At 42.9% G+C, this 18,235-nt stretch overlaps 1 protein-coding gene across 15 annotated transcripts in view; it reads left to right on the forward strand.

Moving 5' to 3' along the window:
• The first annotated feature begins 14,835 nt into the window (after positions 1 to 14,835).
• LOC118921119 (protein PBDC1) overlaps positions 14,836 to 18,235 on the forward strand; it is a 114,718-nt gene continuing 111,318 nt past the window's right edge. For 8 of the 15 annotated variants that reach the window (XR_005028203.2, XM_057495909.1, XM_057495911.1 and 5 more), the window contains exons 1-5: positions 14,837 to 14,987; positions 15,077 to 15,142; positions 16,388 to 16,447; positions 16,954 to 17,094; positions 18,030 to 18,141. Coding sequence is in view for 12 of the 15 variants with exons in the window: in XM_057495909.1 (XP_057351892.1) it covers positions 14,946 to 14,987; positions 15,077 to 15,142; positions 16,388 to 16,447; positions 16,954 to 17,094; positions 18,030 to 18,141 (421 nt within the window). In the remaining 3 variants the exon portion in view is untranslated. Of the gene's footprint in view, positions 15,011 to 15,076; positions 15,143 to 16,387; positions 16,448 to 16,953; positions 17,095 to 18,029; positions 18,142 to 18,235 lie in introns of all 15 variants that reach the window. The other 7 variants (XR_008995262.1, XR_008995261.1, XM_057495915.1 and 4 more) reach the window with 4 other exon arrangements.

Here is an 18,235-nt window from a genome sequence, read left to right on the forward strand (position 1 = left end):
CAGAGACAGAGCCACGAGTCCGGCCTGTGTGTCTGCAAGACTTTTTGCTGGAGAGGCTGGAGAACAATGTTCGAGCTTCCTTGCACAGGGACCATTACAGAGGACTAAGGGCGCATAGATTGAGAGGAGAGAATCCTGGAGGGGTGGAATGTGGATACAGTGAGAGTTCCTGTGGCCAGTATTCTCACCTGGCCCTGGTTGACTAGCTCACTGCACACCTGTGGGCAATACATCGCTGTTGACTCTATATAACGAGCTCCGCCCAGTGCTCTGGTCGCAACACGACGGCATGGCTGCAAGGCTGTAGGAGAGCAGAGCAGAGGCTGGAGTGGTGACAGTGCTGAGGAAAGAGGGCCAGAGGACGGCTGTGCAGGACGACTGTGCAGAGAGGCCCAGAGGCAGAGATTGGCTTGCTGTATACAGACTCGCTCTGAGTGAATGGGATTTTAGTGACTGAACTGCCACCTGGATATAAAGTTGGGTATAACCCTTTCACCCCAAGAACGTTTTGCTGTCAATTTCTTTGGTCACGTTGAATCTATAGCGAACTTGCTCGGGGCTGAAACCCATTGGCCAGAGAGTGATTGTGAACCATCTCACTGGATGGGTAAAGGCTCACCCGTGAACAACTGCAACAGCAGGATCAGTAATAGAAGTACTTTCAGAGCAAGTAATTCCTGATTTGGGTTAGTAGAAAATGTTGATTCAGACAATCGGAGGCTTTTTGCTTCAAAAGTATTACAGGGAATAATGATGGCACTCCAGGTACAATGGGATTTCCATACTTCTTGGCATCCACCATCCTCTGGAAAGGTAGAATGAATCAGACTCTCAAAAGAAACGATTAACCAAATTATATGAACTGCCATATCTAGGAAGGGCAACAGACTTGCCCACCATGGAAACAAAGGATCAATTTCTAAGGGAATATGCACTGCCCATGGCTTCTACCTTATTTTCTCTCAGGCTTAAAGGACTCCTCACCCAGACTCCCACGCTTGAGTTCTTTGCTTACTGCTTCCAGCTTGGGGACCTGGTGTTAGTAAAGTCCTAGAAAGGAGATCGACTCCAGCCCAGATGGGAAGGCCCTTACCAAGTGCTCCTGACCATGGAAACTGCTTTGAGGACAGCTGAAAAGGGTTGGACTCATTACACTAGAATAAAGAAATTGAGTGAGGGATCGGGGAACAAAACAGAAAATTGGAAAGTGTCCCAGGTAGCTAACCAACCCTTAAGGCTAAAACTAAGAGGAACCTAAAAATGTTAACTTTTATCTTTCTGACTCTGTATTTTACAGACAAGTCACAAGGAACCCTAGAATGGGAAGGAACTCCTGGTTATCCTGTCAAGCTGGTGATCAATATTATATTACAAAAACATCAGGCCCCCAAACCATCAGGTTTGATGCTTGTCAGGTTTTCTCTTGTGGTGACTTAAATGACCAAAGACAGCTTTCCGGAGATAATAAGTATCTCTGCCCTGAATAGACAAATGTTAATGGAGTATAAAAGGCAAATGGGCCCCCATGTCCGGGGTGAAGCAATGTTTGGTGGACTACCCAGTTTGAAGGATGGACAGCCCCTCATGCAAGAGGGAAACCTTTAAAAGGCAAGCTACACTTGGCTAAAGGTATTTCTCCTGATAATTGCCAGGACAGACAATGTAACCCTCTCCTGTTAGCTACACATAATCCTCAAGACTTAGACTCAGACCCTGTAATGGCTCCTCGTGTTTACGGACTCGGAGCAGATGTTACTGGAATAGATCCCATGGGAAGGTTTAGTCTTAAGACAAGACTTCACCCATAGTGACCACCCCAAGTCCTGAGGTAGATAATAAGCCAGAGCTTCCCCGTAATGACCCTAAACTAGTTACTGGAACAGAGGTAAAGGATCTGTAACAATCTCTTGAAATAGAGACAGGTTATGGAGACACCAATGCCTGAGTAGAATGGGTTAAATTTTCAGTATTAGCTTTAAATAAAAGTGATTGTTATGCATGTGCTGCTGGAAGGCCACAGGCACAGGTGGTCCTGTTCCCTTTGACTGGGACACAGACCCCACTGGAATGAACTGCATGTTGGCCCTATGTCAGGACAAGGACGCTGGGGGAAATGGGATTTGCAAGAGCTTGTCTTCATCTTTCCTGCACTAAAGAAGTCAGACCTGAGGGCAATGCCCTCTTTTTCCACAGGGAAGATGAATTACTCCTCATGCCTCTCTAGGCAAGGGGAAGGTTGCACAACTCCTGTGGGGGAACTCACTGACTTGTACCCACACCCTAAATGTCTTTAAAGAGGGCAACTTCTTGAAATTAACGCATCCCCCGAGCGGATGTTTGGTGGTACTGTGGAAAGAGTAACCTGCACAACTCGTTGCCATCAAACTGGACTGGGACTTGTGCTTTAGTCCAGTTGGCTATTCCATTTACCCTGGAATTTCTCTCCACACCCAAAGGAGGAAAAAAAATTTATTTTACCATAAAAATCGCAGAGCATTCAAAGATCCTTTGATTCGAATGTATACATTGACTCAATAGGAGTCCCTGGGGGAGTCCCTAATGACTTTAAAGCTAGAAACCAACTAGCTGCAGGGTTTGAATTGGCACTATTTTGGTGGTCCACCATCAACAAAAATGTAGATTGGATCAATTACATTTACTATAATCAACAAAGATTTATTAACTATACCAGGGATGCTCTTCAAGGAGTAGCTAGCCAATTAGATGCTACTAGCAGGATGGCCTGGGATAGCGTTAGATGTGATGTTAGCAGAAAAAAGGAGGAATCTGTGTTAATGTTGGGAGGAAAATCTACTTTTATCCCAAATAATTCTGCCCCTGATGGTATTATTACTAAAGCCCTAAAGGGACTCACCACTTTAGCTAATGAATTAGCTGCAAACTATGGCATCAGTGTCCCTTTTGCAGACTGGTTAGAAGGATGGTTTGGAAAATGGAAAGGTATGGTTGCCTCTGTTTTAACATCCCAGGTTATAGTTGCAGGAGTTTTGACTGCTGTAGGACGCTGTAGCATCCTTTGTGTGAGAGGCCTGACTCAGAGGCTTATAGAGGCAGCCATAAACAAATACCTATGACATACACCTACAATAATCTTATGCTATTAAAAGATAAATTTGACTATGAAGAAGAGAGTAAAAAATCTATTAGAGAAGTTTGAGAAAGGACCAAGCATGAGTTGAAATACATTACTGGGAATAAAATCAGAAATTCTTAAATAAGAAGAGGGGGAACTGTTTGAAAAAGCATAAAACCTAACTGTGATTTGTTCCCACCAGGAGGTGTAAACATTTTAACAGTAAGGTATTTAACAAAGGGCCACGTGGTGGAAAATATGCCAGGAAGCTGCTCAGGCTGAGAGTGGGGATGGGGTTGCGGAGGGGGAAATTGATGAGGACCTGGCTATACCTGTTTGAGAAGAGAAAGAAGTTTTAAACCTACCAATGAAACTAAGACAAATGTAAGAGAAGGCCTAATATGGATATAACTGGCTTAGGCAACGTCCGGGAAAGAATGTGAACCCTGTAGTACTCAGTCAATGAGGAACCAGGGGAGGGACTCACGTAACTAGGGAATACATTACTTGCACCAATTGCCCCAGGTGTGCCTGCTCACCAGACACCTGATCTTGCAAGACCATCATTAAAGCCTCGCTCTGCTGTTCTCTTTGTCTCTGGGTCTACCTACTGAGTTTGGACCAGTGAGTGTGTTTCCCGCAACAGTACATGTATAGAACCTTATGGCATGCACTTTGTGTTCAAATCAGTCACCTAGACTTCCTCATTTTATTTGGCCTTGATTTCCTCACCCAATGTATCTTTTAAATTTTGATGTTCTTTTGCACTGATGTTTTCTGTAAGCCGTGTCATTCCTCAGCTCAAAGCCCCCCAACGGTTTCTGAGCTTACGCAGAGTAAAAGCCCAGTCCTTGGCGTGTAAACTCTGCGGGATTTAATTCCTGGCTAACTCTCTGGCTTCCTCTCCTACATTCTCCCCCCTCTCACTCTCCTTCATTCACTCTGCCCAAGTCAAACTGTAATCAGCTTACACTTTTAACAAAACCTTTTGTTTCTGGAGTGATTGCACCACATGATACATGACCACAGACACAGATTTTTTTAAACACAACTTTTGATGGCAAGATATGACAGCTCTCTAAGTCTGCCCATCCCTTGCACATGCCAATGTTTGAATAAAGCATATCAGCCAGTCTTACCCACAAATACTATGTATATTGCTACACTTTTCACCAAGAGAATCACTGGTATAATTGTCTGGTCAATGCTAAATTCTTGTTCTACAGCTCTCCCTCTGAGGAGAAATGCAATCACTAGCCACCACTGATACCGTTAGATTGGTGATGACAACTACCTTCCATCCCAGTGCATCCATATTGCCTGCCAGAAAAAGATGCTGTGAGTCTATTTACTGGGTCCTTTCTAGAAAACAACAATCATCATCCTTGTGGCCATCCATCTTTGTTTTCTCTATCTATGTGAATCCACCAAACTTCCAAGGTTTCCTCCTCCTGTCTATTCAGTATAACTCTCTTCTCCCTGCTTGGATTGTCTCCCACAGCCTGCACTGCCAACCCGGGATGGGGAAGTAAAGCACGAAATACAGGAGAGACTAGACTTTCAATGGCACTGTGGCATCTCCAAGCCTTCGTCACCTAGAAGGACTGATCCCCAGAACCACGTGGAAAATGCCCTGGTCAGGTCAAATCATTTTAATGAGTGAGTCCTTGGAAATCCAGGCCCCTGGTATCCATGCTATGGGATTTCATCAGTTTGGAGGTGCACAGGGAAGCCGGGGGCGGGGGCAAAATTCATTTGAGGGTCATGAATTAATGCCTGACAATTCAGGGTCAAGGCCCAGAAGGATTCTCTCTCTTGCTTCCTTGTACCTCAGGGAAAGGCCACAAGCAATGCCTGCAGAGGCAGTTCACTCTGTCTTCTCTGACCAGCACTCATTCTTGTATTTAACCCACTATATGGTCTTGACACCCTCACTAGTGAAGACTCAGAAAGTAGAGGAAAGTTACCAGAATGAATAAAAAAATCACCCATAATTCCACAACCAATGTATGATCACTCTTAGTACTTAATTTACCTCCCAGCAGTCTCTTTTCTGTGGGAGTCAGATAATGTAGCACGTATCCTACTACCATGACATTAAATGGCATCCCTTGCTGCATTCCAGGCATTGCTGAGCATGTGTGGTGACCTGCAGAAATGGACCTCACGACCCCCCCCCCGCCACATGCCCCATCCTTCATGGGAAAAGATGGTTAACTTCAAAATTAGCCAGGCAATAAAAAGTTATAGTCACAGCGAGATACCATTTCTTTCCTATCAAGGGACTATTCAATTTAGGAATTGAAAAGGATACTAGGAAATGACGTCCTAAGGAAGAAAGATCCAGGAAGCCCAACTTGGCCCACTAACAGCACTGCAGCTGTCGAGGGATGTGGCGGTTCTGAAGATAGCACTATATCCCTTACTCAGGTTTGTCTCCTGGCCCTGTTCCCTTGGGATCAAATATGAAGCCAATGAGGGGTTGAGAGTAAAACCTGGAATAGTTGTTGTCCATAAGGCTGGTGGAGCAGTACAAGTCACTTGCCGCAGCCCAAACAGCTCCCTCTCATGGCAGGTGATCAGTGCAACTGGTGGGCCTGTGGTCAGAACAAAGGATGCCCGTGTGTCACCAAGCACCACAGCAGCCACTCTCAGAGAAATCTACTGGTGAGCCCTGGATACTGGTGAGCCCTGAAATCTATAGACATGGCTGAATCAGAACAGGGTAAACACATTGTTAGCAGAACAAGCTCACCACCAGTCTCGTCCCTGCCTCTTCTCTGGCTTCTCCAGAACTCCTAACAAGCTCTGCATCAACATACTCAGCAGCGCCAGCCAGGGTGTGATGGTCACAAAGATTATCGCCAGGCTCAGGCAGGGGACGGCTTGGTGGCATATTCTGACATACAATTCCACATCGTCACCCAAGAATGGAATGAACTGGAATTGAATGGAATGCAAAGATAAAGGAAATCTGAAATATGGGTGTGGGGAAGGCTTCAGGGGGCTCTGAGTGAAAATTTGATACAAGTCCTAAATGACCAAATTGTTCCAATCAGTTAAAGAAAAGCACAACCGAGGCAAAACTTTTCCACATTTCTAGCTGAGAACATTTAGAGAAGGGGTTTGGATTAGCAAGTGTTAATAACATTGAAAGGGGTTTTGTGTTTCTATGAAAAATTGCCGTGTGGTTATAAGGAAGCAAAACAGGAAAGAAGGAAGAGAGGGGTAGTAGAGAGTGAAAGTAAATAAAGACAAGGGAAGGAAAGAAGGGAAGAAGAGTGTCTATATAGAGAGACCAATCATGGGCTTGGTTCATTTTTCTTCTTGAAACCCAGGGCTGCTGCCTCCAAAGCCCGAAGTCTTGCCTATTGACATCCTGGTATTGTGCTTGCTTAGTGGAGCTTTCAGAGCTTCCCTTGAGGAATGGTTATGATACACTGCAGCAAGACAGGCATGACTGGGGTCTATGCCCCACCAATGTGGCAGCTCTAGCTCACCACAGCACCAGGAAATTGCAGCTGGACCCACAACTACCAGAGCTAACTTATGCCTATTTCTCCCCTTCACTTGCCCCAGGCTTCCCACCCTTCGCGGATGTGGGGCAAAGGCACCTTTGCAGAAAATAATCTCACAGCCTCAGTCTGAGCTATGAAAGTCTGAGCTATGAAAGTCCATAGCATTCTGGATGATCCAGAATCTACTGAGCACTTACTAGGTTCCAGGCCCTGTGCTAAGAGCTCATATGTTCATTTATTATACAATTCCATCATTAAAACAACCAAGTGAGGCGAGTGTGACTATAACCTCCACCTTTTTTTTATTTTGGTGACTTTTTAAAATTATAATTGATATACAATGTTATATTGGTTTCAAGTATACAACACAGTGGTTCAACAGTTACACACACATTATGAAATCCTCACCCCAACTAGTGCAGTTACTCTCTGTGAACATAGAAAGATGTTATGGATCCATTGACTATATTCTCCATGCTGCACTTCCATCCCCATGGTCAACTTATATTATGATTGAGATTTTTCTGCCTCTTCATCCGCACCCCCCGACCCCAAACTTCCACTTTTGAAATGAGGAAACCAAGGCTCAGTGAGGTTCAGAAACCTGCCTAAGCTAAAGTCACATGGATAGTAAAATCCAGGGTGCCCCCTGAAGGAAAAGATGACATATTTTAAACATAAACTATCATGGCCCTGAGACTGAATGGGAGAGTAAGGTTGGTAATTTCCAAGGAGGAGGTGATTTTAAATCTGGCCTAATTTCAGATCACTTGAACTACCCCTGGTGTGCCTGGGGAGGCATTCTCTCTCTTAAACATATACTCACACAGGCATATGCGCACACACACACACACACACACACACACACACACACACACACACACCCCACACACACTGACTGGTATGGGACAGTTCAAGTCCCATGTGATCCAGACTCAGCAGTTAACAGAATGATTATTTCCTTACCTTTACTCGTAAGCAATATTAAATCAGTATTTAATGAAAATTCCCAGGATTTTCCTGGCAACTTAATGTGTCAGAAGCTTTCAACCTAGGCCCAAAGTGTGTTCACCTCAGGAGTTGTGCCGACTCCACCATACCCCAAGGATAGCTTCTCTGTCTCCTCACAATAATGCCCTGGATGTACTGTCATCAACCCATTCATCCAACAAAAGAATCGTGGAACACCTCTAATTTATGTCAGCCTCTGTATTATTCCTTGGAATCTCTGTCATTCCAATTACTACTGCCTGTTTTCTAAATAATCGGTTTTAATGTAGCAATATCTCTCACTAGGATGAATGCCTTGTAAGATGGTACCATGCGTTATTCATTATTATATACCTAGGGCTTAGCCACATGTGGGCATACCTCTGAGTAGGCTGTCAACGAATACTGGAGATTGAATGAAAAATGTCATGAGGTATATGCTGCGTATGAGACATCAGGAACGCAAGGGGGAAATAAAATGTAAACTAAATGGAATGCAAACCCCACTAAGGGTAAAGAGATGGTGCCATGTTAAAGGTGGGATTCCTAAAAGGGAAGCTCTTTTAACACCCCTTTGTGAAATAAACCAAGGTCTCTACACTCACATAAGAATACGTCTTAATTAGGATGGCAAAATGACATCCAGCGCTATTATGGTAGTCCTTTCTTATCATTCTCAGGTCTTTGTGGGGCCCAGTCTTCCTATAATACCTTCTATAACACAATCCCCTGGCACACCAGGGACAGCAGAAATGAGAAGTGAAAGAGTGTGAATATGGAAGCCCGTCCTTCGAAGAATAGATACCTTCTACTCTGACTCACTGGACTGCGTTGCCTGTTTCTCAGAGTATTAGAAATTCTGAATCCCCAAAACCTACGCAGGAAAAGTGCTGCTACTTTCAGACCTACATGCGTCCTAAATATGCTTGGGGTTGAAGGGCTAACTTTGCCTGCCAGTTCCCCTAAAGATAGCAGATTTCACCTGTGAACTCTGTTGGTGGGGCCCATCCCATATTCTGTAGGTTCCATTCATTTATGTGACATCGCTGCTTTCAACTTGTCACTTTTTTTTTTCTGAACAAGGAGCCTGAATGGTCTCCTGGCCCCTGGCACAGAATGCAGCGCATCATTTCTTTATATAGCTGCTTATTAATAGCAAATAAAAGTATAGTTTCCATACATTGAGGAGCTCTCCTAAATTAGGCTATGTTCCACACTACCTCAGTAATATCAGAATAACTCCACAAGTTAGGTATTTTTCTTCCCATTTACTATTTGCAAAGAGAACAAGAGAGAGACCCTGTGCAAAAACTGTAGATGGAGGAATTAAGCCTTGAATTCAAGGTCTGAGTTCATTACTAGCTGGTAATGGATATTGAATGGTGTTTCTTGAGTTTTCCTGCCTAAGAAGCAAATCTGTTCATCAGCTACAAAAGAGCAAAAAGCAGTCCATGGCCAGAATGACAGCACTATCTTATCACAGCCCGTGGGAACACTAAAGCTACTTTTGATGTAAGGAGACAGGATGGAGGTGGGATTTGTGGACATAACACAAAACTGAGAGGGAAACATATGGCGACTAGTGAGTAACTGTACCTTTTAGTAAGAGAGAGGTATTGGTGGCATCAGTGTCTTGATGTCAACTCCTGCTGGTCACTGCACCCCACGACAGAGAAAGATTTTCAGGGATTTGTGAGTCCCCATGTCAGAAGGGACACCGTGCATTGTGTCACCTCCTGTAACAACTGTGCCAGGTTGTCCAGGATGGCATCTTAAGCAACTATCATACTTCCTCCTGACCACAAAGCTGTCCTGGAATATGAGCACCGTGCTCACATGCAACAGCTTCAGCAAGACGGCACTGGCCATCTCTTCCGTTTGCCCCCGTTACATTTTGTAAATCGGGTTTTCTGCTTTCACAGAATGCTCTCTCACGTGATTTCCTACCACAGTCTCAGATTTTCTTTTTTCTCCCAGCTTCTGGTTACAAGTTTCAAGACCAACTGAGTTTGCTCTCCTGTCTAAAGTCCAATAGCCAAACAGTCCATCAGAGCCATGTTCCTGAAGACTATCTGCCTATTTTGCTACTCAGTTTGGGTCTAATATCTCCCTGACCTCATTATCCCAGAACACCCTACTTCATAACAATTATGGCTCCATAAATTGGACTCTGTTATTTTTTTGAGATGTACTCTGTCACACACTATAATGGACTTATTATACATGTTGCATGGATGCTTGACAATAATGTGTATTATAATAATTTTGGGTTCGGGGTTCTGGACTTATCCATTAAGTCATTAAGTCAAGTTTGTTCATATGTTGTTCAAAGCTTCTAAATTCTTATTAAGTTGTTGGCTGTTTGAGCTGCCAATTGCTGAGAGATATGTTAAAATATCCCACTATTTTAACGGATTTGTTCTAATCCATTTCTGCTTGTAATTCTTCCAATTTTTGCTTTATGTATTTTGAGGCTATGTTACTACGAGGTTTCTGGGACAAGCTCCAATCTGTGAAGGCATCCCGAGGTCACGGCTGTGCTCCCTCCTGACCATAGAACTCACCCTGTGGACACAATCATTTGAGATGTCTTCTCTAACACCTTGTCTTCCCATGAAACATCCTTATCAGATGACACAAGACAGCCCCTGTAGGCAATGACCTGTCATGGCAAACTCTTTTATTATCCAGACCTTCTGTTTTTGTAGATCACCTTACATGGTTTCTGACCATATCCCTATTTTTTTCCTCCCAGCTTTTAGTGACCAGTTTCAAAGACCTTCAAGTTTACCTTCCTTATATAGTCTGACAGCCACCCAAACCATGTGATCCATACTTTTAGGGAGTATCTACATGGCTTCACCACCTGCAAGTAGCAGCATGCACTCAACTGCCTTGCCACTGACAAACTTATATTCAATAATGTAAGATGCCTTCCTCTATCGTATGACACCCTAGCTCCAACAGTTGCAGCTTTCATCTTCACCACACCCCTATTATCTCTGGCATTACAGAGCTCTGCCCATGGCATGTCCACATTACCTGTCTTAGAGTATGGAAGCTGAAGGTCAACTCAGCAGCGCTTCCAGGAAAGAGAGGGAATCGTCACAGAAGACCTCCACCTACAGTTGTCTTATCCCACACCGAAAGGTCTTTCCTCGATATAGTTCTTAACATCCACTGACTCTCCCCTTTTATGTGCTGCCTTTTATTCCTGGTGCATTCCTCTTTTCCTTGTTTTAATAGCCAGCTACTTGGAGTCCATCCGAAACAATAGGTGTGGGTGCAAAGGCCAACACTTATTCCGATACCTCTGCCTACGCGGGTTCCCTTGCCTGGCGATGGGAAAGGCTCTGGGTGACGGTTTTATCTCCTCCTGTTTGGGGGTACAGAAGCAGTTGGCTTTTCCAATATTTTGAGGACTCAATTCCTGGTCTCTGAAAGTATCCAAGGCTGTGAGTACTTGAGTAGTGAGAAGTGCCTTTATTTAAAAGAAAAAAATCCTAACAAACAAACCACGCGCATACTATACATCTTAATAGGTTTCTTTAAAACTTAAAGGCAACAAATCGGTCCAAAACATTAGGTAAAGCAAATTACCTAAGTGCTTCCTCACGTAGAAGTCCGGTTGTGTTTCTTGGAATTCTAACTCATATTCACTTGTCAGGCACCGATTTGGCCATCATCTCGAGTCTACACGCTGTTCCCCCTCCTGCCCCGCGCCCCCATTTTACTGTTGCCCATTGACCTCCTGGTCAGGCCTCCACATTCATTAGCATTCATTCAGCATCCATGTGGATGACCCATCTTACATTCAGACTTCTGGGTTACATACGGACCGCTACCCTTGCAGAATGATGTCCTCTATTTTCAGCTGTTCCCTGGAAACTTCCCTCCATCTGCTTGTCAGATTGGTTCTCTTTCTCCTCTGAACTGCTATGCAGGATTTCTCAAGACAAGAATTTGACACATTCCCTCTTGCTCTCAGCTGCCCTCTCATGCTTCACAGAGGAAACAGAGAGCATCTCAATTTCCTGTTTCTGCTGCCTCTGTGCATCCAATTTCTCTGGGGATTCACCTAGCTCAACCTCAAGGGTAGTCTTTTGCATAAGGCCAATTCCCCAGTACACTTAAGTTTCTCTAAATCTAAAATAGTAATTTAAAAAGGCCCTGGCTTCCTCAAAAGTTAAAAAATATAATTACCCTATGACCCAGCAATCCCACTTCTGGGTATATATATATCCAGAAGAACTGAAAGCAAGGTCTCAAAGTGATATTTGCACACCCATATTCATAGCAACATCATTCACAAAAGCCAAAAGGTAGAGGAAACCCAAATATTCACTGATAGATGAATGGATAAACAAAATGTGTTGTATACATACAATGGAATATTATTCAGTCTTAAAAAGAAAGGAAACACTGTCACATGACAACAGCATGGATGAACCTTGAGGACATTATACTAAATGAAATAAGCCAATCACTAAAAGACAAATACTATACGACTCCACTTAAATGCAGTATCTAAAGTAGTCAAATTTTCATACAGAAAGTAGTACGGTGGTTGCCAGGGGCTGGCGGGAGGGGAAAATTGGGGGTTGTTGTTTAATGGGTGTAGAATTTCTGTTTTGCAGGATAAATAAGTTCTGGAGACCTGTTGCACAGCAATGTGGATATACTTAATGCTATTGAACTGTACTAAAAAAATGTTTACAATGGTAAATGTTTAAATTATGGGTATTTTATTACAATTTTTAAAAGTCCCTGGGCCTCGTGTGTCTTTCTAGCTGCAACTCTTTGGGAGGACTTTCTATGGTCATCGTCATCTCTTCTTTAACTCCCACTTGCTTCTCAACCCTCTGCCATTTGACTTCCGCCCTCACCATTCCACTAAAACTGCTCCTGCTAAGACTATCAATGACCTCTCAATATTTCTGGGCTGAGTGTGCTCAACCCAAGATACTGGACGCGGCTCACCACTTGTTCCCAGAAGTTCTCTTATCCTTTGGCTTCTGTGAGACTCTCCCTTGGTTGTTTGCTGATGTCTCACTGACAACTCTTTTTATTTTATTATTTTATTTTACTGCCTTTTCTTCTTCATAAATAGTTCTGTCCTTGGCCTTCTGCTCCTTGCGTCTTCATAGTTCTTCATAGTTTTCTTGGGACAGCTCAATTAAAACCAGAGTATCAGCTATCAGATTTATGTCTCTGACCAGATCTCCCTCTGACTTAGTACGCTCTATCTGAATGCCCCATGGGCTCTTCAAACTCAGCTCCTCAAATTAAACTCATCATCCTTCCTCCTGTGTTTTCTAGCTCAATGACTTGCATCCCCAAATCCTATTCTCAAGCCTGGGAGTCATACCAGAATCCTCATTCTTCTTTATCCTCCATATACAATTAGTCAAAAAGTCCTATTGATTCTATTTTCCTTGTTAATTCTCAAAATCCATCTAAACTGTCAGTGCCTTGGCTTAGATTTTCATCACCCAGTGCCTTCAAGTTGGTCTCTCTGCCTCCAGTTTTGCCTTCCCCAAATTCATCTCCCACGTTGTGTTTTAGTGATTTTCTTAAAACTTAAGGTTGATCATGAGGCTGGTCTACTTAAAAGCCTTCAATAGCTTACCATTGCTTTTAGGGTAAAGCCTCAACTCTCTCATAGTGAGCATACAAAGCACTTCTCACCCCCTTCTTAAAATCATGGCTATTTCTAAGCCTACGATCCAAGGGGGCTAATATTTTGGGAAGTTTTTCTCTGCACCAGTCAAAGAGAAGCAATCCCTAATGATAAACTCAGCATCTTCCCAGAATAATACTTCCCGTTTCAGCCTCTAGCAATAGTGGAAGGCTCTCCCCAACTCTCAAACTGTGACAGATGGCAGGAGCACAAAAGAGCTTAGTCAGTGGTCCAAAAAGTAGCATCTCCTTTGATTTTTCTTTATTGACTTAGTTGCCTGTATCCTATGGAACATAAATCAGTACTTCCAGTACAGAAGGAAATAGTCAATGTCATGAGCAGGAGATGGTGTGAAAGGTTTGAAGCCAGGCCAATGGATTGAGGTGTATCTGAGGCAAATAAATTTTGTATTTCATTCCAATCTTATTTATGCTGACTGCCCCTCCAATTCTTTAATTTTACCCTCAGTGACCTCAGTATCTTTGAAGCCGCAGAAAAAAAGTGATGTGTAGATTGGGAGGCTGAAGCTGGAAAAAGAGCAGCTGCTTGTACAATAACACAAATGAGCAGTATCATCACAGACATCTCATGACTTTCAAAGCAAAGTTCTTTTTACAAAATGTCCAAGCGCCATCAATTTTTAAATGATCACGAGAAGTAATTTAACCTCCTCAAGCTTCAGTTTCTTCATCTATCATAAGGGGATAATAACAGTTCCGAACCTACCAAACTGTTGCAATGATCTACTGCCTAGAGAATGCCCAGTAAATTCCCTGGCCCACTCTAAAAGCTCAATTAATGTTAACTATCATTATTATATTGGATAATCTTCCTCAGCTTCCAGGATGCAATGGGCCACTCACTGTCAGTTGCTTCACTATTGTCTGCCTTCATCCAGCCTCCCATCTTGCACGTGTATTTTGCGGTTCCAAGTTCTAATTTCTGTTTGGATGTAGAAAGGTAGTTATAGCTGGGAAGAAATAAAAGGAAAGCATTTTGAAATACTTCAGAGATCAGTACTCATAAAATTTGAATGACTTGGCACATTTTTTTTCATCAGTACAGTTACGTTTTTCCTCAACCAGGAGTAAGAATGTAAGAGGGACAAAGCGTGTGGTGCATTGAGAAGAGTTCCAGGTTGGAGTGCTACAAGCCTGTGTTTGAACTTCATCCCTCCCTCTTATGGTCTTCCGGAAGTAAGTCACTCTAGGTCTTCGAGCCAGACTTTCTTGTTAAATAGAGCTCATAATAGCGTATTGAGAAATTCCTAAGGGAGAAGTGTGTGTGTGCGTGTGTGTGTGTGTGCGCGCGCGCGCGCGTGTGTGTGAGCTCCTGCATATTCAAATGAAGAGCGTGAATTCCAATCTCTGACAGGCACTGTGTGCAGTGGAGATGAGTTAGCTGCTCTAATTTATGCTTCCCATGATCACCCGATATTTTTGAGTATTCATTTACTTCAGATTACACTAGCAGCCCAGACCTTGCAAGGAAACGCTTTAGTCCCGCACAGCGCGGGTGAGGCGGGGCCCAGGAGCACCGCCTTCAGGCTAGGAGGGTGTGCGCAGGCGCAGCCGGACGAGAGACACTCTTACCCAGCCCTCCTTTCCAATCAACTGCAGCAGGAGCACAAAAAAGTCATTTCCGGGAAAGTGGGGCCACGCTTATGGGTTGCAACATGGAGGCGACTCGTGGAACTAATGAGCCGGTGAGACGCTGCTCTGGAGCCGGGTAAGCGGGGAAGACGAGCCGGTTAGAGCCTTGAACTCTCCCTCCCCTCCACTTTTCTCTTCCCAGGTTTCCGGGGAACTGGTGTCTGTGGCACATGCACTTTCTCTCCCAGCCGAATCTTATGGCAACGATGTGAGTAAGACTTTCCCATAGCTTCCCCTCACCTAGCTAGCCTGGGGTGTCTGCACAGGCCTGTCACGAAATTGTAACCGCCAGCCCTGTTATCTTCTGTAGAGTCTCTCCACGTACGTCAGAAACTATGCCTTTAATTTACTCTAATCTTTTTGGTCTACAAACACAAGACTAAAGCCAATGGAAGTAGTTCCCAAACTTTGCTGCACTTTAGAACCACCTGGGAAGCTTTTAAATATCCTGATGTCCAGGACACAGTTCGTACCAATTAAGTCAGAATATCTGGGGAATGGGAGTGAGGAATCAGTATTTTTTTAAAGGTCCCGAAATGTTTCCACTTGTGCAGAGTAAAGTTCTGCTGGCTTATGGCGTGCCCGGTATAGATCCTGAAGGAGAAAACATGATGTGTTTTGAGATACAGGACAGGGACATAGGAATAGTAATAATACCCAAATAAAAATGTACTGTATGCTACATGAGTGGATCAGGGCGTAAGATTCAAAGTTTAGCTGAAGAAGAAATCCCTAAGAACCAGACAGTAGAGGAAGACTTCATTGAGGAAGTAGATCTAGAAGTGGATCTTCAAAATGTGGGTGGAGAAATGGCATGGACTGGCAGTCAGGAAAATGGCCTGGTCTAAAGCATGGACGTAAAAAATGCAAATGGCTTTTTCTGGGGTCAGTGAAATATATCTGTGTAATCGATTCTAATGGAAGGGGGTGGTGAGTACTTGGTAAGGCTTATTTATAACCTCGCCTTCTTCCTGATACCAATTCATTTTTACCTGTTATAGGATGTGGAATTGGCTGTCTGATAAACACAAGTGATGATTTTAATATAAAAAGTAAATAGTAATTTCAGTTCCATTATTTTATTTTGTCCTCTCAACAACTCAGTGATACATATGGGTATATTATTGCAGTTTTACAATGATTTGACTCAGTTCTGAGAAGGCAGTATATCTGCCACTTAATGTGTAGTCTCCCACACTTTCACTAGCTTATGGGAAAAGATAGCCTGTGGCTCATTCTGTTTATTAGACTGTGTAGGTAGCTTCTTTTGATTGTCATAAGGACAAAAGTATTATAATGTCCAAACCCATTAGTCCAGTTTTTATCCTTTGACAGTAACACCAAGTTTGGTAGCCCTCTTAAGCATTAACTAGACATCCACAGACTTCCTTAATTTGTTCTCTAGTAGCAGGATTGGGAGATTTCTGACCTGGCTTTCTTCACTCCTTTGCAGCCTGATATTGAGATGGCTTGGGCCATGAGAGCAATGCAGCATGCCGAAGTCTACTACAAAGTGAGCTGTTTGTTTTCATTATTAAGCAGGATTAAATATATAATTGTAGTACATGGTGCTCTGCTAATCACTATTCTCAGGAAGTCAAACAGTTGTGTTTTGGAGATAAATTTTATTACTGTAAGATCTTATCCATAGAGAACAGGGTGGTGAAAATGAATTTTGTTTTGGCAATGAGCTGTGCTTTTTGCCCAGTGTTCGGATGACTGGCAAAAGGGTGCCTGGCCCATTAGTGGGCACCTCAGAAATGTTTGTTGACTGAATGAATAATCCATAGACAGCAGTAGCCAGGCAGTACTAGGGTCAAAAGGGTTTGAATTGGTGGAACAGACTATAGTATATTATGGCCCTTTCAGACTGTCATGATTTCATCTGGAGCCTAGGCTCCCTATACTTCCTAATGAACTCTTCTACCCTAAGAACCATAAGGGTTTTCTGGGGGAGTGGGGATAGAAGTGTAGTAAATTAGAGACTAGCATCTATATGTTGTCTTATTAATTTGGCAGCTGATTTCATCAGTTGACCCACAGTTCCTGAAACTCACCAAAGTGGATGACCAAATCTACTCTGAGTTTCGGGAAAATTTTGAGAGACTCAGGGTAGATGTTTTGGACCCAGAAGAGCTCAAATCAGAGGCAGCTAAAGAGGTAAGAATTCTCTCTCTCAAATATTGCCTAGCATCTGACCAACAATTATTGATTTGTGAATGCACTTTTATACATTTAGACCTCTTGTGGTTTGTTTTAAAGAAAATGCATAAAGAATCAGGGCTTTTAGGTAGTTATAATCATTATTAAATAAATGTTTTCCTGGTTTATGGGTTTTTTATGTCCATTGACTCTATTTCCTTTTTGACTTGGACATTTCACCCCTACTTACCCAGCCCTTTCAGGGGAGGAGGAATAAATTTACTATGTGAGTAGTTTAGCCAGAAGGCTTGTATGGAAGATTGGCAAACAGTAAAGGGAAATGTTTGTTCTTTGGATTTAAGTTCACATTATCACAAGCCATGGATATTAGAAAACTTATGCTTTGCATTCCATACTTGATTATCTTGTTGTTTTACAGAGCACTAAAACTCTTAAACTTGGGAAAATTTCTTTCCTAAGAGTAGGCCTTTGGTTTATGAAGAATGTGAACTTAATTCTTAACAGGCTGTTACTGATCTTTGGAAAATTGCCTCTGCTGAATGTACTTGTTTTGTATAATTAAACTTTGTGACAATACTTTGTGACTTTTGGACATCTACTGTGTCTCATTTGTGCCTCATTGGGAATGAATAACCATTTTGGCCTGAGCTAGCCAGTAATAAAAACAACAGAGAATCTACTTAAGAAATCAAATTTTAATTCTGTAATCAAGGATTTAAGTATTTTGTTAGGGTAAAATATTGTTCATGTTGGGAAATACCAGTCAATATGGTAGCACAGAAACTTGCTGCTAGTGAAACTAGCAATCAGCTCAGTCCTAGTGTCTTTCACTATGGTTATTTTCTTTACTGTGGCAATGGAAGCCCCCTTCCTGTCCTGACTTCACCAGTGTCGTGCATTTGTCAGCTAAGGCATCTTTTCCGCCTTTGTAGAAGTGGAGGCCATTCTGCCTGAAGTTTGATGGAATTATAGAAGACTTCAACTATGGTACTTTGTTGAGACTGGATTGTTCTCAGGGCTACACTGAGGAAAACACCATCTTTGGTGAGTTTCTTGCCTCTGGAATTGTTTCTGTATAAGGAGAGTGAGGGATCTGGTTTTATTGACAAATCAGTGACATGGATAGTTAGTTTGGAGT

This window comes from Manis pentadactyla, chromosome X (genome assembly GCF_030020395.1).
Source record: "Manis pentadactyla isolate mManPen7 chromosome X, mManPen7.hap1, whole genome shotgun sequence".
NCBI lineage: Eukaryota > Metazoa > Chordata > Mammalia > Pholidota > Manidae > Manis > Manis pentadactyla.